Consider the following 20,623-nt stretch of genomic DNA (forward strand, 5'->3'; position numbering starts at 1 on the left):
CTATCCCGGTGATGGCAACGTTCAACAAACAAAGATGGCGAAATAGGAGCCACGCCGGAATTTATGATAACTTCCGGGGTCAGTGTTTCTGATTGGCTGTGTGAGCGGAGATTGTCAGGGGAGGTCGGGCGCGGGAAGTGTGCAGGAACATGGAGAGGTAAGCTGGGATTTCAGTATTATTATCATGGAGTATTGCTAGGTGCTGTCAAGGAGAGTGTTGTGTGCCCGCTGGTTTGATATGGCTTCTAGCTCCATGACGGTGCTGTGTGCACAGGAAACCCTATTCATTCATGTGTATAGACAGCCTTCTCTATAGTCACATGTTCATAGTAATGCCTTCCTTATATATACAGTGCTGAGCCAAGTCCAGGCCAAATTCATAGCAATGTCATTCAATGAATGTGTAGAGAGAATAAAAGATGACCTGTCATTATGAGAAATATACACAGGTATTCATTAATTCATAGCTTGTCAGTGCACCACATCATTATCTGTCTGGGATCAAAACCTTTTATATTTACTTTGGGGGGTTTGTGAATATCCCCTCCCAGCATAGCTGGTGCTTTACTCTGATGTGCTGGAACCTCCTCACCAATCTGATTTACATTTCATGGTGCTGGCTGAATAAGGTAAGTACAGGTAGTCCCCGGGTTACATACCAGATAGGGACTGTAGTTTTGTTCTTAAGTTGAATTTGTATGTAAGTCGGAACATGTACATTATTTTAATAAATGCAATTAGGATAGATGTTTGTCTCAGCATATTATTAGGCAGAGTTGTGTCAGTTACTGTATAAAATCCTCCATGTGCGTTAATAACAAACAAAGCAAAAAAAAAAAAATCTTTGGGAAGCCTAGACATTTAACTTCTGGTGCAAGCTGTGCTAAGATTTGGAAAACAACAACTGCAGAGTTTGTCTTGGTCATTAAAGAGTTACAAAAGGCTGCAGAAAGAGCTCACCCCCTAAGATCACTCACAACTTCAGCTGTGTTTAGCAAAAGATTTCTTCTGCAAGTCATGCAAACCGCCCCCTCCCCCCTTCAAGCCTCTGTCCTGCACACAGCAAGCAGTGAAGCCCTGTTTATATCTAGGAGTCATCCGTATGTCAGATGTCCTTAACTACCTGTATATCGTTGTATTCATCAGTGATTAATCCTTGTGGGATGGAGGGTGCACAATGCATGGGCAACTTTTATCCTCTCTGGACTTTAACTTTCACAGTTGTTTACCTGTTAACTGATATTGTTATTACCTAACTTCTTTTAAAACCCCAACAATCCTGAATTTTAATCACACAGTAGCATTGTCATTTTGTGGACGGTCTAGTCGTAGATATATATGTAATATTATAAGAGCAGTGTATGAGAGATATACCCCACCGCAGAATCCCAGCTACCATAAACAATTGTTCATCAGTTATAGAAACTGTCCTTTTCTTTTGGAGAAAAAAAGTTTTAAACCAAATAAAAGCTGATTGCTGTAAGTAACTGCTTCATCCCCCACCCAGCACTGGTTTATGTTTTGTTAATAACTGTAACTGACACTTTTGCAGGGCAGCTTGATGCGGAAGGACACATAATGGAAAAACTGAAAGATTTGATAGATAAAAATAAAATTGTTATGTTCAGTTCTTACTGGCAATCACTGCTCCTGCATGCATACTGTCAAATCATGAATTTCTGGGAGGGGTAACTTCTTTGGGGAGGACCCCTCTCCTTCTGTCTTTATGTGCTGCGACATCACATATCCCAAGAGGTTGCAGACCGCTTTTGCTAGAGATTGGACTTGTATCATGAGAGGCTTTTCTGAAATGTAAGAAAAGTGCCGATCTCAGAAGACACGTCACCCCATCTCGTGCCTGTGCAGTGCAAGATCGGGTGACGTAAGAAGGTGGCTGCATCTGCTATAAAGCCCACATCGGAAAGACACTAGGATGGCACGGGACCTGCATTCCAACAGTAAAGGTAAGTGTTTTTTTTTTTTTATTATTATTATAAAAGTTTTGTTTTAAGCAGCACAAATTTAGCTCTGTGGAGGAGGCAGGCACAGCAAACTGGCCCTGATTGCTGCAAGTAGTACCTGGAAAAGTAAATATTATTCTAATTTAAAATTTTAAAGCGGAACTAAACTGAAAATAAAAAAAATGACAGGTTTAATTCCACATATCCTTTGATCAGGCTGGTGATATCCTTGAACAGTTCCCGCTCCGATCTAGAATTCTCCTTTGTCCGGGTGCTTTCATCTTCCTCCATATTCTTCTGGGTACGACACCTGATCTCGGCACTATGCAGGCGCCAGATCAAGCGATGTAGCCCCCTGTAAAGGGGAAAAAAGAGTGTCTATCTCACTGTGCATGTGTTAGATTGGCATCTCTTTCCTCCCAATGCAGGAAAATGCCCCTTCTGCACATGTCTGAAATCAAGCATTTGCAGAAGGAGCAGCCAGGAGGCTCTGCGCTACCATTCTGTCCTGATCGCCACGGTAATCAAGACAGAATGGAAGGGGCTTCACCCCCCCCCCCCTTTTTTTTTTTTTTTTGCAGCAAATGCAGTAAATATTAAAAAATAAATAAAACATTTTTTTTCCTTTATAGAAAACGATTGTCTGTCTTTTTATGTAAACTAAAAATTTTAGGTCGGCTTTAAATGTTACCTTTCCATTTCAGTCTTCAGCAGTTATTTTAAATACTATCACAAAATTCAGATATTATTTGTATGTTGATTGGTGTTTACATTCTCTATGTTGTAAGTGTGCAGAACATTAGAAATCTTACAGATTTCTAAAGATTTTCCTAAAAGCAGTGACACAATTCATAACGGATATAATTAACTTTTAGTTTGCGCTTCACATTGCATTATTACATTTTCCTTGCTTGATATTTTTTATTCCCTAGGTCAAGTCGATTTACCTTTCCAATGAGTTTTTGTTACATTATAAAACTGTTCGCATTGCTCACTCTGCACTGCTCCACTCCTGAAAATGCTTGTTACCTGCCAATCTTTAGTTCTCTGTTTCAGTGCAGTATTGAGGAAAAAGTACTTTACTAGTGTGTGCTTGGAATAACTTGACAGGATGTCCTAAGGTATTATGTTCTGCAGTAGTTAGTGTCCATTCTCTGCCTTTTTATTGCACAGAAGCTTTCACCTGGAGGAAGTTTTGCCATAGTTTGCACATTTGGGATCTGTTCACAGCTTATTGATATTGAGTTTTCTCATTGATGAGTTTCCAGTTGAAATAATAGAAACCAACCAAATGCATCTTGACTGTACATTTGACAACATTTGCATTGCAACAAGTTTCAAAAATGCTCAGTGTTTCATTTCACACAATAACATGCACTTAGATGCGTTTCTTGAAATTTAAGGATTATAAATTGGGAAGAAAAAAAATGCATAGGTATGACAGAACCCTTAAAGTTAGATCAACAGTATATACCAGCAGCAGTATGTGGAGGGGCTGCTTGCTTGTCAGGTTGTAGCTAAAATGGAAATTTTGAGTAGGATCTCAGACCACTTGGTTATGAGTGAAAATTACTAACATAATAGATCAAATGTGACTTAATAGAACTTACCTTCCAGTTCAACAATATACATTTGCAAACTGTATTGCATTGTCCTTCTAGGTCCAGTTGTGACTACCTTGCTATGGCTTTGCAATAAAAATTCCCAAGACTAAAAGGAGACTGAATATCACATTTGACTTTTATTTAGTACTGTATATAGTGTTTTGGGACAATTGACTTACCAGAAAATCAATTAGATCTTTAATTCAGGTGCAAAATTGCCAGGAGATCTGCTCATGTGCTTTTAGGTCTTACTGGAGGTTAAATGATGCTGAGGTTAGTTTTAGTATTTTAAATACATTTATATTCTTGAATATATATATTTATTATGGAGATTTCTATAAGATTGTTGTAGGTGCTTGATAGTGCATCTTCCATAAGAGTATTTTGTATTCTATATTTTCAAATTGTGGTCTGATAATTACAGTTAATTGCATTGTACCTTGACTTGTCATCAACGGTGATGTAATGTTTATGGATAGACTGCACGGAGACATTTCAGTCTGTGGAGAAAACTGAACAAGCAGAGGAAAGCCGAAGTATAGCATTAGATTCCCTCATTTGTGCGTCTTGTCTTATAATGGGGGTGCTTGGCATGCAGTTCTGACATCACCAATGTTTAAGCTGTCATAGCCAATAACAGTTCATCTTTTGTTATGGGGATACCAGTTTATAACAAGTAATTGTCAGCAATATAAAGTGCTAAAACCAGTGTGAAAAGTGGAACCCCACTTCACTGCCATTGTCATTTTTCTATTTGGTATAGAACAAAATACTTTACACTTTCCAAAATGCCCTATTACACCCGGGCAGTCATTGCTGATGTAGTTCTGAAAATGTCGGTTGGTGTGTTAACCAGTGCTTTCTAAAATAAAGATCTGGAAAAACAGATCTATTTTATCTGTGCAATAGTCAAAGTATTTAAGTAGGAATGTCTATAAAATATCAATTTTACAAGATTGGCAATGGCCAGTTCTATAATTCTTCCAGTATTCAAGGATGAATTTACTGTCCATTTGGATGACAATGGAGCTCAACTTTGACAGGCAAGTTCATGTTTTGCAGATGCTGTTGGCCACAGATCTAGATCTGTTGTTCATTGTTGTGTGCAGTATGATTGAAATGGGCTGTTTTAATACATTTTTTCATCATTGTAAACTGTAAGAGATTGTGATTTGGTCACTGTAACATCTTTACATCTGGGAATTGTATTGAAGTAAAGTGATGTCTTTTTTGTATTTTTTCTAACAGGAGGACAAACATGGAAATATCTTCACCTGTAATTCGGGAGACAGAGATCTCCAGAACAGCCCGACGACAAAGTTCCCACCAAAGGGCCCCTGGTATCCTTTTTTTTTCTAGTCTCTTTAGTCCCCTAACTCCAAACTAGATTTAACCTATGTCCCTTATTTTTTCTGATTTGTTTGTTTCTCCACAATTCTTAGTCTTGACATATTCATTATAGGTTTACACAATTTCATCCTTTTAGATTAGAGAAAATTGAGAAATTTAGTGTGTTTGGATTCATAAACAATCCACAAGAGTGGATTCTCTTTTTACTGAAACAGTAGGTGTGATTAGCAGTAGCACAAACATTTCAACTACTAACATTTTATTCTGCAGTGCTTAAAAAATATCAAAGCATATTTTCTGGAAGGAGTTCTGCATTGTATAATATTTGCAAGGGAAAGAGTTAATACAATAATGTTGTTAAAGGATAACTTGTTTGAGTATTCTTTTTTTTCTTAATGTAAACATGGCAGATGACAACTGGACTGGTTCCAATCCAAAGAACCTTCCTAGGACTCCTGGATCTCTGTTTCGGCATCAAAGTAAGGTTCTTCTCCATAGTGCATATGTATAAAAGTTCAATTGCAAAACTTTTTTTTTTTTTTTGCCATTTTAGGAGTCAAGGCAAAAAAAATGAGTACACCTCTAGAATACATGCATATATCCCTGTGTTTTATTTTTTTAAACACTGTGTGATTCCAGAAAAATACCTGTTGTGTACCAGAAAAATTGTATACTTTTACCTCACTTTTGACATGACAACACAGCTATGAATTCCTAAGCACATTTTCAACCCTGCCTAATTAATTTCTGTTTACAAAGTGCACAAACATCCTAAATCTTCCTTGTTTTCACAGGGAAGAGAATACAGGTATAAGTGTAAGTTTCAACTCAACAATACTCAAATACTGAAACAAAAAAAAGAGAACTTTGTTGTTCACATACCCAATAAGGCCCATGACATACTGACAATTTGTAGCAGCAACAGGGGCAGTGGTAAGCGTTTAGTATCACCCATTGTAAAATGCTGTTTCATTAGGAGCCAGCAAAAGGCTCGGGGTTGCTGAGAGGCTGACAGTGCCAACTGTTTGGGAGCTCCTCGGTACATCTGTTTCCATTGCCTATCCTGACATAGACTGTGCCAAATAGTTTAAGCATTACTTGTTCATTTTGCCTGTTTATGCAAGGATAGTCTTTGTATTTTTATTTTTTTTTCTAAAAAATATCTAAATGGCCCATTGCCTGTCAAAAGCTGTGGTTACGTGAGATGTCAGTCCGAAGTCTTAATTTTTCCTCCGTTCACAACAGAGGAAGAGGGTCCTTTAGGTGTCTATATCACGGCTGCTTGATGTGGACACTTCCAATAGTTGCCCAGCAGCTGGGTCCTTTTAGGGTTTAGGAAAGCACACAGTACTGATGTTAATCAGTCAGTTAAAGGGACAGTAATAGACCACCTTGGCGACATATGTGAATCTGCAGTGGTGGATCAGGAGTCAGTTGGATGTGTAAAAGGTGTTGTTAAAGGATCTGGATTCCAAATTTGGATTCTGTGTGTTTTCATTTGTTAAGGTAAGGAACAAAATGCATGCAGATTAAAAACTAAACAAAAGACATACCTTTAGATTTGTTAATGGTTTTCATTTTTATTTAGTGACTCCACAGCCATGGAATTCATCGAGACCACCGGACATTTCTGCAATAATGGGGTCAGCAGGGAGATCACCTCGATTAGTACAAACTCCAAGCCGTTTAAGGGACATTTCCATGGTAGGTGGACTACTAACTAAAGAAAAATTTAAAAAGAAATTATGGTATAGACAATTGTGTGATTAGGCAGTGTCAGTGTTCGTCATTCTTGCTATTTGCAAGCTTTATTGTTCTTGTGGGTGGAGATTGACTGTGTAACTGGCCATAGCAACGTATGTGCACTTCTAAGTATATAAACTTCAGTGCTCAACCCAGACTTTTTTTTAAGCTGGGTGGGAAGAAATTGTAGGCGGGTGGTAGCCCCTTGTATTGTGACCAAACTCTTTGATAACCACCCAAAAATAGCCGGGTGGGTGCTGAAAAGTGCCGGGTGGTGCGCCCAGCTAAAAGGGCCTGGGGAGAACCCTGAACTTATATAAATATAAAGGGACCTATGTTTACCTGAGAGAAACAGGAGAAATTTGACCAAGTATAAACTTAGTGCACAAAATGTGACCATCACTTTCAAAACGGTAATCACTGAAAATGCCAGTAAATTGACTGTTAATAAATACAACTGTGGTGTGGCTTTTGAAAAGTTTTATTTAAAAAGGAAAACAAATTAAAATCCATAAGGCTCTGCCTTTATATATTTTTTTCCTCCTTTACAGGTTCAAGTATTTTGTACTTTTGGAGCTGGTAATAGTTAGACATTTGTTCTCAAATGATCTTTTGTGCATGATTGTTGCCAACCCATGTCCTCATTTGTAAAGTGTTAAAAAAACAGCTTGTCTTTGAGAGCTCTCTCGAACCAGAGAAAAGGCAGTTACAGGTAATTTTACTAGGGGCTCTATTTAAGAGACGGGGAATCTGACTTTCCTGCAAACATTCCCCGGTAGGAACCAATTACTGCCATTGAAACACATGGCCCTGGAAGATTTGCACAAGGAAATGTTTGAAGGAATGATCTGTTTTTAAAATGGAGCCATTGGTATCAACTGGGTATAAAGATTTTTGGTAATAGCATTGTGAGGGCAAAATTGCTCAGTGTATACTTGAATATATATGGTAAATTATTTGTATTGCTTTTTGTCTATGTAGTAGGATTTTACCTATTCCTCTCTAACTATGATTTAAGTACTCTCTGCACTACTTTGGAAGGCGGTGTTTGCAAATGCTGTGTACACAGGTGTGGGGTTGTTGGTGCCTGTGTACTGTCTACTTTTCTAGTCATTGTGAGAAATATTTGGACAAAATTTTCTGGATTGGTTTCTAGTCAAAAGTTGGTTATTGCTTGGCCTTTTTAATTAAAGTTTTTTTTTGCTTGCAGCTGTCTAATATGGATGACAGTGCATATGCAGCCTCCTTCTCTCCTCAGCGGACAGGAATGTATAGTGCATTTGATAGTCCCAGTTTTACTGAAGACATAACTCTTAGTGCAGTTATGATGAAAGAGGAGGATCCAGGAGAAACTGGTATGTGACAATACTGGAACAATACATGTTTGTTTTACTGTCTTCAATCTCATCCTTGCCCTTTCATCTGTTTATTTGCAGCCACGATGAGCCTGTATCAGGAATTTCTAAATTCGTTCTTGAAGCTTCCTTCCAGTTCAGTGTTTGAGCTTATAGAAGAGTATGAAACTATGTGCTGTGAACAGGTAATTTTTGTGATTTGGGAAGTTTTTTTCTTTTTCGTGTCGTGGTCACAAGTTTGGTCTTCTGTCTCTGTCTTCAGGGACTACCTGTACAGTTACCCTGGATGAAATTATGATCATTTATAAAACATGGAGGAAAGAAAGCAACAGCAAATGAAGATCTGTGGAATGTCCTTTAAACCACTTTGTTTTTAATTGTGTTTTTTTTCTTTTTTCTTTTTTTTAGGTCAATTTATTAAAAAAAATTGTTAGCCGTGTCACTCCAGGACAGCAAAAGTTTTCCAAAACTGCAAGCGTTTTATGGCTTCTACGACAAGAAATGGTAACTTGGAGGCTCATTGCATCACTTTACAGGTTTGTCATTTAGTACTTAATAAAATATTGAAAATACTTTTATGATGTTCACCAGAACAGGTATCCCAACTTACAAATTAGGGAGTTGTACACCAGTGTAGATGTCAAAATTTACAGATCTGTAACCCCCAAAATTGCTGCTAGTAGTTATTCACAATTCAGTTGGACATTTCTGTAATTGTGAACTGCCTAAATTTACATCAGGGAATCATTAAGGTGGTGAAATGTTCCTTTTACGGGTTTTGCTCTCTTTTATGAGAAAGTATCGCTGTCTAATTTGTACTGATCTGTTCTACACCAGTTCCACTTTATGGAGTAACCTTGCAGTATCCACTGTAGTTGGGTGAAATTGGAAATACTGAAGTATACTTTGTATTCACAGACCCTAACTAGTATAAGAATCTACAGCATCTGTTTCAGTAAAATACTAAAAAGTACTAAATATAGTTAAATGCCCTTTTTGTGTGAATTAAACCTAGTTGGTATGTTAATATTACCTGTTGGCTTCAGAAGTAAAACAGAAATTTCTTTGTGCTTTTCAGAGATCGAATACAGACGTGCACAGAGGATGAAAATATGTTTGATATTGCAGTAAGTTCTCCACATTTTTCACTTTTTTAAATCGCTGATATCGCAATACTCTAAATGCCCTTGTTTTTTACTGTAAAAGAATAAAACAAAAATGCTTGTCTTAAAGGTCTCCTAGCTCTGATAACATTATTTTTCTGATTTTTACAAGAAAACGTATTGTCCTATTAGTCATGTTTTGAATCTTTGATTGTGTTTATAGTTATTTTTTTTGTCTCATGTATAGGCACCAAATGCTAGTGAAAAGATGATTGTGGATAAGCTTTTTGAGCGAGATTCACTTGTTCGTCAGAGCCAGGTGAGGACATGGTCAAGAACCTTCTAGAAGACTGCATATTATTATACCATTTATTTTAAATAAAAATTGCTTAGTCCTGGAGTAAAGTGATTACTATGGATCTTTTCTCTTTCCTAAGGCATAGCGAAATGTTGCCCTAACATGTTTTCAAACAGCAAGCTTGTTTTAGATCAGTGACTTAGGCTAGATAGTGAGGATAGATGTGAACCTGCACTTTAAAGTGTGACCAGTCAATGGATATTTACATGATTTCCAACAAACAACAGATGAGTTTTAAAACAAGCCTCAATATCTTCTGTAGATAAACACATTGGGGAATTGTTTATCCCCATTTTATAGCTGGCACTCTCAGCACATTATTTCCCCTGAGCCACCTCCCAGAGAACTTGCTTTGTGTCTGCTTTGGAGTTTAGAGGGCCAGAAACAAGTACAGCTCTCCTAGCACTGAAAACTATTTTAGTGCACAGTGTGCTTAGGTGGGACAAACTCATGTGAAATCATTACAAAGAAAATAAAGGAAGGGTAGACAAGACTTACTGTTTGTGTACAAGCATTATGTGAGAATCCAAACCTTACATGTAGCATAATTTACTTCTGGGATGTTGATATAAGTTTAAAGAAGTATGGTATTTTGAGTTTCAAGAATACTTAATGGAATTTTCTGTTTTCAGTTGGTAGTGGATTGGTTGGAAAGCATAGCTAAAGATGATGTTGGTGACTTCTCTGAAAATATTGAGTATTATGCTAAAGCTGTATACTGGTATGTATGTAAAAAAAAAATGTCAAACAAAATGTGATTGATTTTATGTGTTGAATGCTTCTTTCATGTTGAATTGCTTCTTTCATGTTGAATTGCTTCTTTCATTTCTAACACAAGTTAACCCCCCTAGTAGTATTCCTGAATGTGACTCGGGGTGGATTTTACCTGCAAAAAGCAGTAATCCCGAGTCACACTCGGGGTTGCCAAAAACCAAAAAAAAACCTTGTTCCTTTGGCATTCTGCTCGTCCCTGCAGGTCCTCGGGATACATCTTCTTCCTCCGATCTTCAGCTGGCAACAGCAGAGATGTTCTCTGGGTTTTCCTGGTGACGTCAGTGCGGGCTGGAGGCGCCGTGGGAAATTCAAATAAATTTGTATTGGATTTAATACAAAATAACTGTATTGAATCCAATACAAAGAAATCTTTAGATAATCTATATATATTATACATGCTACTGTAAAGTTATAGTACAGGTTTTAGTATTTTAATGCACCCTTGTTTTAACAGATTTTTTTTAATTTAAAGTTTATTAATAAATTTTTTTTAAATATTTGACATATTTTTGTGAGTTATGCCTAATAATTATAGGCCTACAATGTAAAATAAATTTCCATGCAAAAAAAGTAACACTTTTTGCGTGAAAATACTTACAGAATTAGAACGCTAGGGAGGTATTTATTTTCTATATGCGACACTCAAAAATAGCCGCTAAATATTATCTGCATATTTGTATAAAGTGGCCCTTCACAGTTGCAGCACGACAGTGGAATTGGTGAACCAAAACTAAAACTGTTGTTTGGTTACAAAATAGACCCATAGATTAATGTTAACATTTTTGCATGCAAATTTACCATGATTTCATACAGAGCTGCATTAATAAATGTCCTTCACTGTTTTTGACTACAGGATAGGAGAGGATATAGCTGTGACCTTGTCCTTGGCAACAGAATTGATCTGCCTAAAATCATCCTTACAGCCAAACTTGTTAACACTAATGAGTCTTTATTTTATTCATGTGGCTGGATTCATTTTGGCTGCTGTCTGCTTTTTCTAAGGACATAATTGATATGCTCAGGTGTCATATCTGTGGGCAGAGGGAAATGGCCTTCATGCATACAAAAAATTGCAGCACATAAAGCTGGTGTTGTAAGACAATAGTTTGCAGTTCCTGGGTTAAAACAGCAGTTGCTGAATTAAAATGGAACACATCATTTGTGTCTGAAAATGAGAGCACATATTTAGGATAAACTTATGCACTGAGTAATTGGCGCCTTATGTTTCATATAACTACAACTGCCCTTCAACTTGTTCTGTTTAAAAATTAACTGAACTGAGGCCACAAATATTAAAAACCAATTGACCTGTTTTATTTTAATTCTTAAGGGAGAATACTCTTTCCACATTGAAAAAAAGAAGCAATTCAGCACTAGGCAGTGGTCGTCCACTGGTCTCTGAACTGGTAAGTGTAAATTGTGGAAAGGCCTGGAGCTGATGAAACATTATTTTAAGTATGTTGAATGATACATGATAATTTAGGTATTAGCAGACATTGGTCTTACAGTTGAAGTGTCTAGGCAGGAATTTTTTTGGCAGTTCAAATGTTGATCACTATCTCTATTCATACTTGGTGTATCAGGTCATAAGTTTTATTGTAAATTTTCAAAGTTCACTAGTTCATTTTTTTTTTAGATGTTAGATAGAATGCCTTTGGGCGTGCATTCCGAAACAGGTTAGCCCAGTACTCTTGCTTTTGTCCTGTAGTGGTCTAGGCCCTACTTAGTTTCAGCATGTTGACAGACATAATGTGCAACTTTCACTTGAATGAATGACATTCACAAACCATTTGTTTCACTTATCAATGATTGAAATTAAAACACTTTCTAATGTCCCAAGCAGTCACGGACTGGACTACAGTTTGCATTACAGTTGTTTGCCATGCAGGCAATTTCAGAGACAATTTGTTAAATGAAACATGGTGTACTGTAATCATTTGTACAAAAAAAGATGTCAATCATCCTAAATAGTAGAACATTTCAATATTTGTTTTTGTATCATACTTGCTGTAGGATCCTGATGCCCCCATTAGACAGAAACTTCCTCTGGATGATCTGGACCGTGAAGATGACATCAGGCTTTTAAAATATCTCTTCATGTTGATCAGAGCTGGCATGACCGATGAGGTAAAATGTGCTGATCTATCTTCAGAAACTTTCAGACTAGGATATAGTGGTAAAAGAAATTAAAAAAAAGTGTTTTATACCTCCTTGATTGTTTACAAGACTTTCTATTCTACAGTTTTAGAAATGATTATCTTATGAATAGGTATGCCCAGTAATAATGCATTTTATGGTCTTGCTAGGCCCAACGTTTGTGTAAGAGATGTGGTCAGTCCTGGAGGGCAGCAACATTGGAAGGATGGAAACTTTATCATGATCCAAATATAACTGGAGGTAGCCCAATCTTGCTCTATAGTTTATGCCTACTCCTTTGCTTTTTCTTGCCTGACATTATAATAACTAATTGTGTTCTGTTGCAGTTGGAGAAGTGCAGCCAGTGGAGGGCAATCCATACCGGGGTGTGTGGAAAGCTTGTTGTTGGCGTATGGCAGATGATGTAAGCTACTACTTAGATACTACTACTACTAGATATTTTTTTTTTAATTCAAAAAGCAAATATATTTAGTTCACCCATGGTTTATTATAGATTTTTCACATATTGTTCTTTTTAGAAATCGGCAATACATTGGATACCTTGCTAATACATTTCCACAATGAAATATTTGTTTGTGTGTTTCAGGAGCAGTTCAGTAGATATGAAAGAGCGATCTATGCAACCTTAAGTGGAAATCTAAAGCAGGTACGTTTGTAGAACCATACACAGTACCTTGCAACGTTCATCTTCTATGTTACCTTGTCGCCTTGTTGTTTAAAAAAAAAAAAATACTCTCACATAAACTTCCATCCATTCCAACCACATTCTGTACAGGTTTCTCCACACGAATTATTTATTGTTGTAGCGGAGTGGTCAAAAAGTGGGCGGGCAGCACATGATAAATTTATTGTTCCCAATTGTTGTCCTAGGAATCCGATAATCTTTATAATTGTGTCCGTTTCCTATCTCCCCTCCATACTTTGTTCCAACTTTCTAATGCCCCCCACTTAGTATGTCCCATTTTTCCCCATCATCTTTGTATTATGCCTCAACTGTCCAATGCCCCTGTATTGTGACCCAACCCGGGTGGTTACCGAAATGTGTCGGTTGGAGGGGCTAGGGAGAGCACTGCTGTATTCTTTTGAAGTGTTATTGCTCTCACCCCACCATTTTAACTACTCGCAGAGATTCCGGTTCCCTACACTTTCTGCTTTACTGTGCTCAGCAGAATTCTGTACATGGAGTACACCAGAAAAGGGTTGCATTGTTTACTGATTGCCATAGTATTGCCACCACACTACCTGTTAGAAAAAAAACAAAATTTTCAGTGATGAGTTGAGGATTACAGCTAGTGGGTTTGCTTTCTCACTCCTCTATTTGAGTATGAACAGGTCCATGTTTGGTATAAAAAAAAAAAAATGAAGAAAAAAAAACATAATTCTACAATAGATAGAATTTAACTTGTAAGTAGTGTCTATATTGGAATATAAAACAGTGTACTTATTTTTACACAGAAAATGCTTTGACTGGACTGTAAACCTAAGCCACAAAAATTTTTCTCTGCTGCCATTCAAACCAGTAATCAATAGAAACAACAAAAAAAAAATGGGGAGAGAAGGCAGGGAGGGGGGAAAAGACTCTAATGAAAATATTTTAATACCGAAAGGAAATATCCAACTAAGAGGATCTATATTCCTTCCGGGGATCCCAAATAGTATCAAATTTATCTAGAGTAATACCGAGTGTGTCAACCATCATTTACCATGATCCACTCCGTCTCTTTAAAATATGTGTAGTAAACTCTTTTCTCCAATGGCAAGAGTTTGTTACACACTTTACATGAGGACACAGCACCATCTACTGATGTGAGTATAAACAAATATTCTTTTTCCAAAGGCATTTTGAGGGGAAAAAAATCTCTGTTTCTATGGTCTGTAATATTTTATAATTGTTTGTTACTAGCTTCTTCCTGTCTGTGAAACTTGGGAAGATACGGTCTGGGCATACTTCCGTGTGATGGTGGACAGTTTAGTTGAGCAGGAGATCAGAGCCTCCCTTATCTCCACTAGTGAGGAGGATGAACTGCCTAGGGAGTACTTGGAAGCACAGTAAGAGGATTTTTGTATGAACAGATGTTCATTCATGTGGTTATCATTACATTGTTATAGTATGTTTGTTGTGTCTTTTAGCTGGACTTTAGACAAAGTCTTTGAGGAGCTTCAGGCCACTGATAAAAAGGTGACTGACTAAATCCATATTACGTTGGAACACTTTTTTTGGTTTGGAATTCTGCATGTGTAATCTTTTCATCTGTTTTTTTTTTATAGAGAGTCTTAGAAGAAAATAAGGAACATTACCACATTATTCAGAAGTATATAGTCACTGGTGATGTGGACGGTAAGTTCCACGGTGATTTTTTGGACATATTTTTTAACTAAATTATTACAATAGATTTTATGGTTTTCAAAAACATTTTGTTAAAATTTATTGCCGTAGAACGTCATGCTTAGGTCTTTTTGCCACCAATAAAGCTCATTTCACTGGTGTCCATTAAGCTATGCTGTGGAGTTGGGGAGAGGATGAAGGTTTTATACTTGGGTTAGACTTTAAAAATGAGAGAAAACAAAAGGCAAGGTTTTTTTTGGCATAATATGCAAATAATATTGTAAGTTATATTTAAGTCATATAACATACAATTTATAACATTTTATTTTCAGCTTTTTAATTTGTCCAATTACTTTTGAGCTCCTGAAAACAAGTGATTACGCATAGAAAAAAAAAGCTTTACTTTAGTTCCTCACATTTTTATGCAATCTTTTTGTTCTACCCACTGAAATATAGCTGAAAGTCTGCAGTTGAACTACATCTGAGTTGTTTCATTTACAATGAATTGTGGTAATGTACAGAACCAAAATTAGAAAAAAAGTTGTCTCTGTCCAAATATTTATGGACCTAACTGTACTCATATAAATACGGCGCACCTAAGGACAGCTGTACGCAAGGTTTTCACCCAACACGACCATGTGGATCATCCCAGGCAATAAAAATCTAGCTTGTGTACATTTTAGTGTAGCAGTTTTTATAGTTTTAGTGTAGCAGTTTTTGTTCTTAGAGGTTTAACTTAAAACATGCAATCCACTTCAAAATCTGATTTTATCATCTGGTTGTAAATGTTTGTTACCGTGCATTGTTGCACATCTTAGTCTGTTGTTGTTGAGAACAGTACTTTGCAATCTAATTTTTTACTTTGACTTATCATTCATAGAAACATATTGTGGAAGGGGCTGTTATATTTCAGTGTGCTTTTTATAAATTGCAGGTTTAATGGATGAGTTCAGTGAATGGCTTTCAAAAGGGAAAACTCTTCTTCTGGGTCATCTGCTACGCTTCATGACGCATCTAATATTATTTTTCCGAACTCTGGGTCTGCAAACTAAGGTAAAATCACCCTTAAAGAGTAATGCTGGGAAATGTGTATGGTAATATATGCTTTTCACTTTTTGAATGCATTAATTTGGGGTTGCTTAATAGAATTTTTTATAGTTCAGTCATTAACAAACTCTTGCACCTCTATACCCCCTATTCAGTGGCCTTGTTTGTGGGCAATAATTTATGCAGTTCTTTGACTAAAACAATTTACACCTTTTTATCAAAGGATCAGTGCTGGTTAAATAAATTGTGTTAAAGATAAAAGGCTTTTTTTTTTATATAAATCTGTGATTCAGACTCTCACCTCCAGGGAATGTTTCGGACATTCACCGAAACATTCCCTGGAGGAGAATAAGTCCAAGGACTAAAACTGGCTAGTACGGTACCTTATTTGCAGTTAACATACATTTTGGTTTGGCCCATTCTTGTCACTCTTGTTTAAGAGTATTGGCATCTCTGTCCCTACCACCCAACTCATGTCCCCTTATGAAGAAAATTGTCTTGGATGTGAACAAAGGTGTCAGCAGTTGTTTTACTTGCTGCAGGACTTGTCTAGTTGAGAGAGATGCAGACAGCAAATCCCAGTGAATACTAATACCTGAATGCACCACACCATGCCCCTGATTCATCAATAAAATCCGCGCTCGCTGGAAGCGCGAAAGTACGCGCGGCCATCGATCGCGGTTTACCGCGGTCCAGACTCGAGTGTGTGCGTACACTCGCCTCACTGCCAGCCGGATTCCTGCCTTCTCAATAATAAGCAGTAGGAAGCGCGAATCTGCCAATTAAGGCGATTAGATGTCAGCTGCGCGATTAAGGAGGATCTCTAAAGCTCAATGGTGAGATCATAGCAATTAATTAGCGCGACTTTTAATGCAAGCTCGCCAGTGTAAAGCTGCCGGATATGCGCGGCTCCGGCCGCGAGCTTTTTCAGTTGCTGAATAGCGCGATGGCGTACGATTTCGGATCGCGAATACGAATGCGCGACCGATAATCCGATTCTGCTTGATGAATCAGGGGCCATGTACCTTTAGATATGGTGCCTTAGATCACCGAGGCTAAGTAATAATGACAGGTAATAAGCTCATATACAAGCTAACAGCAAATTTTAGTTGATTTTGGACTACTTTAGAACTGCTTTTGTAATGCTCTTGAGCTGCTTTTTCCAATTTACATAGACTTGTTTTATTAAGAAAAACAATTCAGATGCAGCAGACACGTGATTTCTAGTTCAAAAGTCAAACTTTGCCTGTAAACAATCCAACATATACATATTAAATCAGTAGAAATGTATGTTATATAGTTACATTCTTATTTATGAATCTACATCTAAAGCATTCATTAATTTTATTATAGGAAGAAGTCTCCGTGGAAGTGCTAAAGACTTACATACAGGTCAGTCTGCCAAGCATTAAATCAGATCCTATTCATTTTATACTTACTGTAGTGACATAGGCTGCATCTCTCTAATCATTGCTGGTATTGATGAAGATTTCCAACCTGCCTATTTATTACACAATACATGTGCATGCAGCACTACATATAGCAATTGTTCTTAAGTCAAGACGAAATGTGACTGAGCACAAACCACATGTATTTATTTAGTATCCAGAATTTTGCATGATTTGGCATTCTCATTTTCTGTTTTATTTTTCCTTTTATACTTTAGAGACTTATAAATGACAAGCACATAAAACTGATAGCCTTCTATGTCAGCCACCTTCCACAGGAGATGGCTATCTCACAGTATGCTGCATTCCTGGAGAATATCACAGAGCCAGACCAGAGGAATATGTGCCTGGAACTCGCCAAGGAAGCAGGTGATACTTTTATTGTCATTTACAGTACATTCCACTAATGATTAAACTATTATTTTCAGTTACTTGGACCACCCTATTATTTGCCTTAGCAGCTGTTTGTTTGGCTCATGGCACCACTAGTAACATGCCTCTCTTAACTTCCCTTCTGTTCAGCTATCAGAAGTAAAGAGAGGAAGCCCTGTGTAACCTCCAACTGCATCTTTTGTGTGGGATGCTTCTGTGTCTGGCTATGGTATTGGTCAAGCAGTCATGTTCACAAAAAAACCCACATCAGCTGTGTTTAAAAACCTAAAAAGCAAATAAAGGTTAATAAAATAATTAGTTGTCTCTATGATGGAGCAAAAAACAAACTATGAACACATTCAAATATGGTTTTGGTATTTAAGAACACATGACTAACTAGTGACAACAGAGAAGGATATGGAGGTGGCGTGTGTATGGGTCACTAATTAGTGGAAAGAAAATAAAAAAAAAAAAAATATTCTCAACCAGGGCGGGTTATTCGGACCATAAGACGTGCCCCCATTTTCCCCCCACTTTTGGGAGGGAAAAGTGTGTCTTATGGCCCGAAATATGCGGTAAGTGCAGAGAGAAAAAAGGCAGTTCTAACTATACTTTTAGATCATGCTTATTATTGTGCTGTCTTTTGCTTGCTTAAAGGTATAAATATATTTGTGTACATTTCAAGGTTTGGATGTTGCAACAATAACAAAGACTGTAGTTGAAAACACAAGAAAAAAAGATAGTGGTGACTTCACTCATCATGACTTTTCACCAGCCCTGGCTTCTGCCACAAGTGAGGTAGGTATATGCTGCTATTCATAGAATATTTTTCTGCATCTATTTAGTTTTTCAAATTCAGTGAGTACAGTTTTAGATATCTTAGGACCTTTTAGGCAGCTGCTACTTATAGTGTGAATTAGTCCTAGGAGTATAGATCAACAAAATGCCTTTTGTAATCCTATCTGCACTATTTTACATCTAAATATAGGAAAATCTAAATTCATGTTTTCATGATGGCATAACAGTAAATATGTTTCTTATAAAATGTTACTGTATTGCAATTGAAGGTCGGTGATGTTTGTTTTCTAGTGGTTTTCTAAATGACTGGATCATTTGATGGCTTACACCATAACACCAGTAATTAGTTTGAAGATTAGACTTGAGTGTTGGCAGCACTAGAACAGGTGAAGGCATTCAGATACTGAAAATAAATGTGTAAGGGAGATTGAGAGATCTTTTATTGGTTCCAAATATAAACATGTCCTAAAAGCGTCCAAGTAAACCTGTGCTTTGCCCATGTTGAACAAAAACAGGTTCTGTTAACTAAACATAGTTACCTCCTTGACACTTCCCTACTGCTCTAAGTAACTGTTAGGAGTGAGGAGAGGAAGCCTTATGTAACCTTATAGATTTGGGGATAAACAGGATTACTGTCCAATATACCTCAATTAAGGGCCAATCACCAGTGCTATCTTTCAAGAGGAAAAGAGGGAAGCTACATGTATCTCCATAGCTGTTTATCTCACATTAACTATACGGTGCAGCTAAAAAGGAGGTACTGGGGTGGGAAGTTAAGTTACGTATATATGTTTGTTCGCAATATTAAAACTGCTGTAGATTTGTGTAATTACACTAAATTCATCAAAGGGTATGTAACACATTTATTTATTTGCCCTATTCCAATCCTAAATGATCTCAAACTCCTTTACAGTTCATCCATCTTACTATCACAAAAGGGCTGTGTCTTTCAGTTGGGGGATAGCTTCTAATTAGTATAGGTAGCAGTAGAAAACAAATGCATACAAGATAACATATTTCTAGGTATATCGCCAAATTCTCATCTTTGACCTCTTCCTCCCTGCAGGATGACCGTGCAAAGATAGATGTGATAGACTGGCTGGTGTTTGATCCTGCACAGAGAGCTGAGGCTATAAAGCAAAGCAATGCCATCATGAGGAAGTTTCTAGGTAAGAAATATTGTTCCTTTTTTAATGCCTTTATAAATTGTGACAATGAAGTAAGCTCCGGTATTTATTCACGCTTTCATGTGCCTGTTTGTGCCATGTTGAAAACTTCAGAATCTCAGTGTCTGTTATACAACTGTATGAATTCATTTTACTTAACTGTATGAATTCATTTTAAGATATAACTATATTATATGATTTAGTGGTTGGACATTTTGAAGGAAGATTAAACAGTACTGATGTATGTGTTCTTACTTGTAGCATCAAAGAAACACGATGCTGCTAAAGAAGTGTTTTCTAAAATTCCTTCGGACTCCATAGCTGAGATCTACAGCCAATGGGAGGAGCAAGGGATGGATAGCATTTTGCCAGCAGAGGATGACAATGCAATACGTGAACACCTGTGTATAAGAGCATACTTGGTAAGCATTGATGGTTATAGTATAAGAAAATGCCATTGGTTTAATAACAAACAACTGATTTGCAATAACTAAACATACACTTTATAAATTATTATTAAAAAAGTATATTTTGGACTTCCCTAAATACAGTAAATACAGTACTTGCCACAGCTCTGTAGCCCACTTCAGAGTTTAAATGCAAACAATTTGATTGCTGCAGCCTTGCTGCACACTTTTTTTTGGCCCACTAACTGAAAAAAAGGGTTTGACCAAATACAAAGCAAGGTCATTATGCATTTATGGAGTAACATTCCATACTATGAAAAATTTCAGGGCATCTGTCTTTACTACAGCACTGATCTCCCCCTGCAGTGTCGACCACAGCAGTGTTTTTGTATTTGCTTTCCTCATAAGGAATGTGGACTATGAGCATAAAAGCATTCCACCAGCACGGGAAAAATAGTCCTAGTTACAAAGCCAAGCATCCATAATAATACATTGGCAAGGCAGTACCTAACACAGCTCATTAGGTAGAGGCTACTTCATAATTGTATTCTGCCCTTGCCCTGTGTTTGGTCACATTTTCTCAGTGTATGCAATCTGTTTTGGGTGGTGGAAGAATGGTGTGCAGCACAGTACGTGCTAATATATTTTTCCTAT

At 37.1% G+C, this 20,623-nt stretch overlaps 1 protein-coding gene across 1 annotated transcript in view; it reads left to right on the forward strand.

Moving 5' to 3' along the window:
- Positions 1-20,623, forward strand: part of NUP107 (nucleoporin 107) — a gene marked incomplete in the record, with an annotated part of 23,748 nt that continues 3,125 nt past the window's right edge. The window contains 24 exon segments of the mRNA XM_072401330.1: positions 1-157; positions 4,814-4,905; positions 5,326-5,394; positions 6,504-6,619; positions 7,869-8,013; positions 8,095-8,198; positions 8,422-8,549; positions 9,092-9,140; positions 9,364-9,435; positions 10,107-10,195; positions 11,579-11,654; positions 12,262-12,375; positions 12,555-12,645; positions 12,732-12,808; positions 12,992-13,051; positions 14,309-14,454; positions 14,536-14,584; positions 14,674-14,743; positions 15,666-15,784; positions 17,132-17,170; positions 17,445-17,595; positions 18,284-18,396; positions 19,463-19,565; positions 19,824-19,984. Of these exon segments, the coding sequence (XP_072257431.1) occupies positions 150-157; positions 4,814-4,905; positions 5,326-5,394; positions 6,504-6,619; positions 7,869-8,013; positions 8,095-8,198; positions 8,422-8,549; positions 9,092-9,140; positions 9,364-9,435; positions 10,107-10,195; positions 11,579-11,654; positions 12,262-12,375; positions 12,555-12,645; positions 12,732-12,808; positions 12,992-13,051; positions 14,309-14,454; positions 14,536-14,584; positions 14,674-14,743; positions 15,666-15,784; positions 17,132-17,170; positions 17,445-17,595; positions 18,284-18,396; positions 19,463-19,565; positions 19,824-19,984 (2,241 nt within the window).

This window comes from Pyxicephalus adspersus, chromosome 2, assembly GCF_032062135.1.
Source record: "Pyxicephalus adspersus chromosome 2, UCB_Pads_2.0, whole genome shotgun sequence".
NCBI lineage: Eukaryota > Metazoa > Chordata > Amphibia > Anura > Pyxicephalidae > Pyxicephalus > Pyxicephalus adspersus.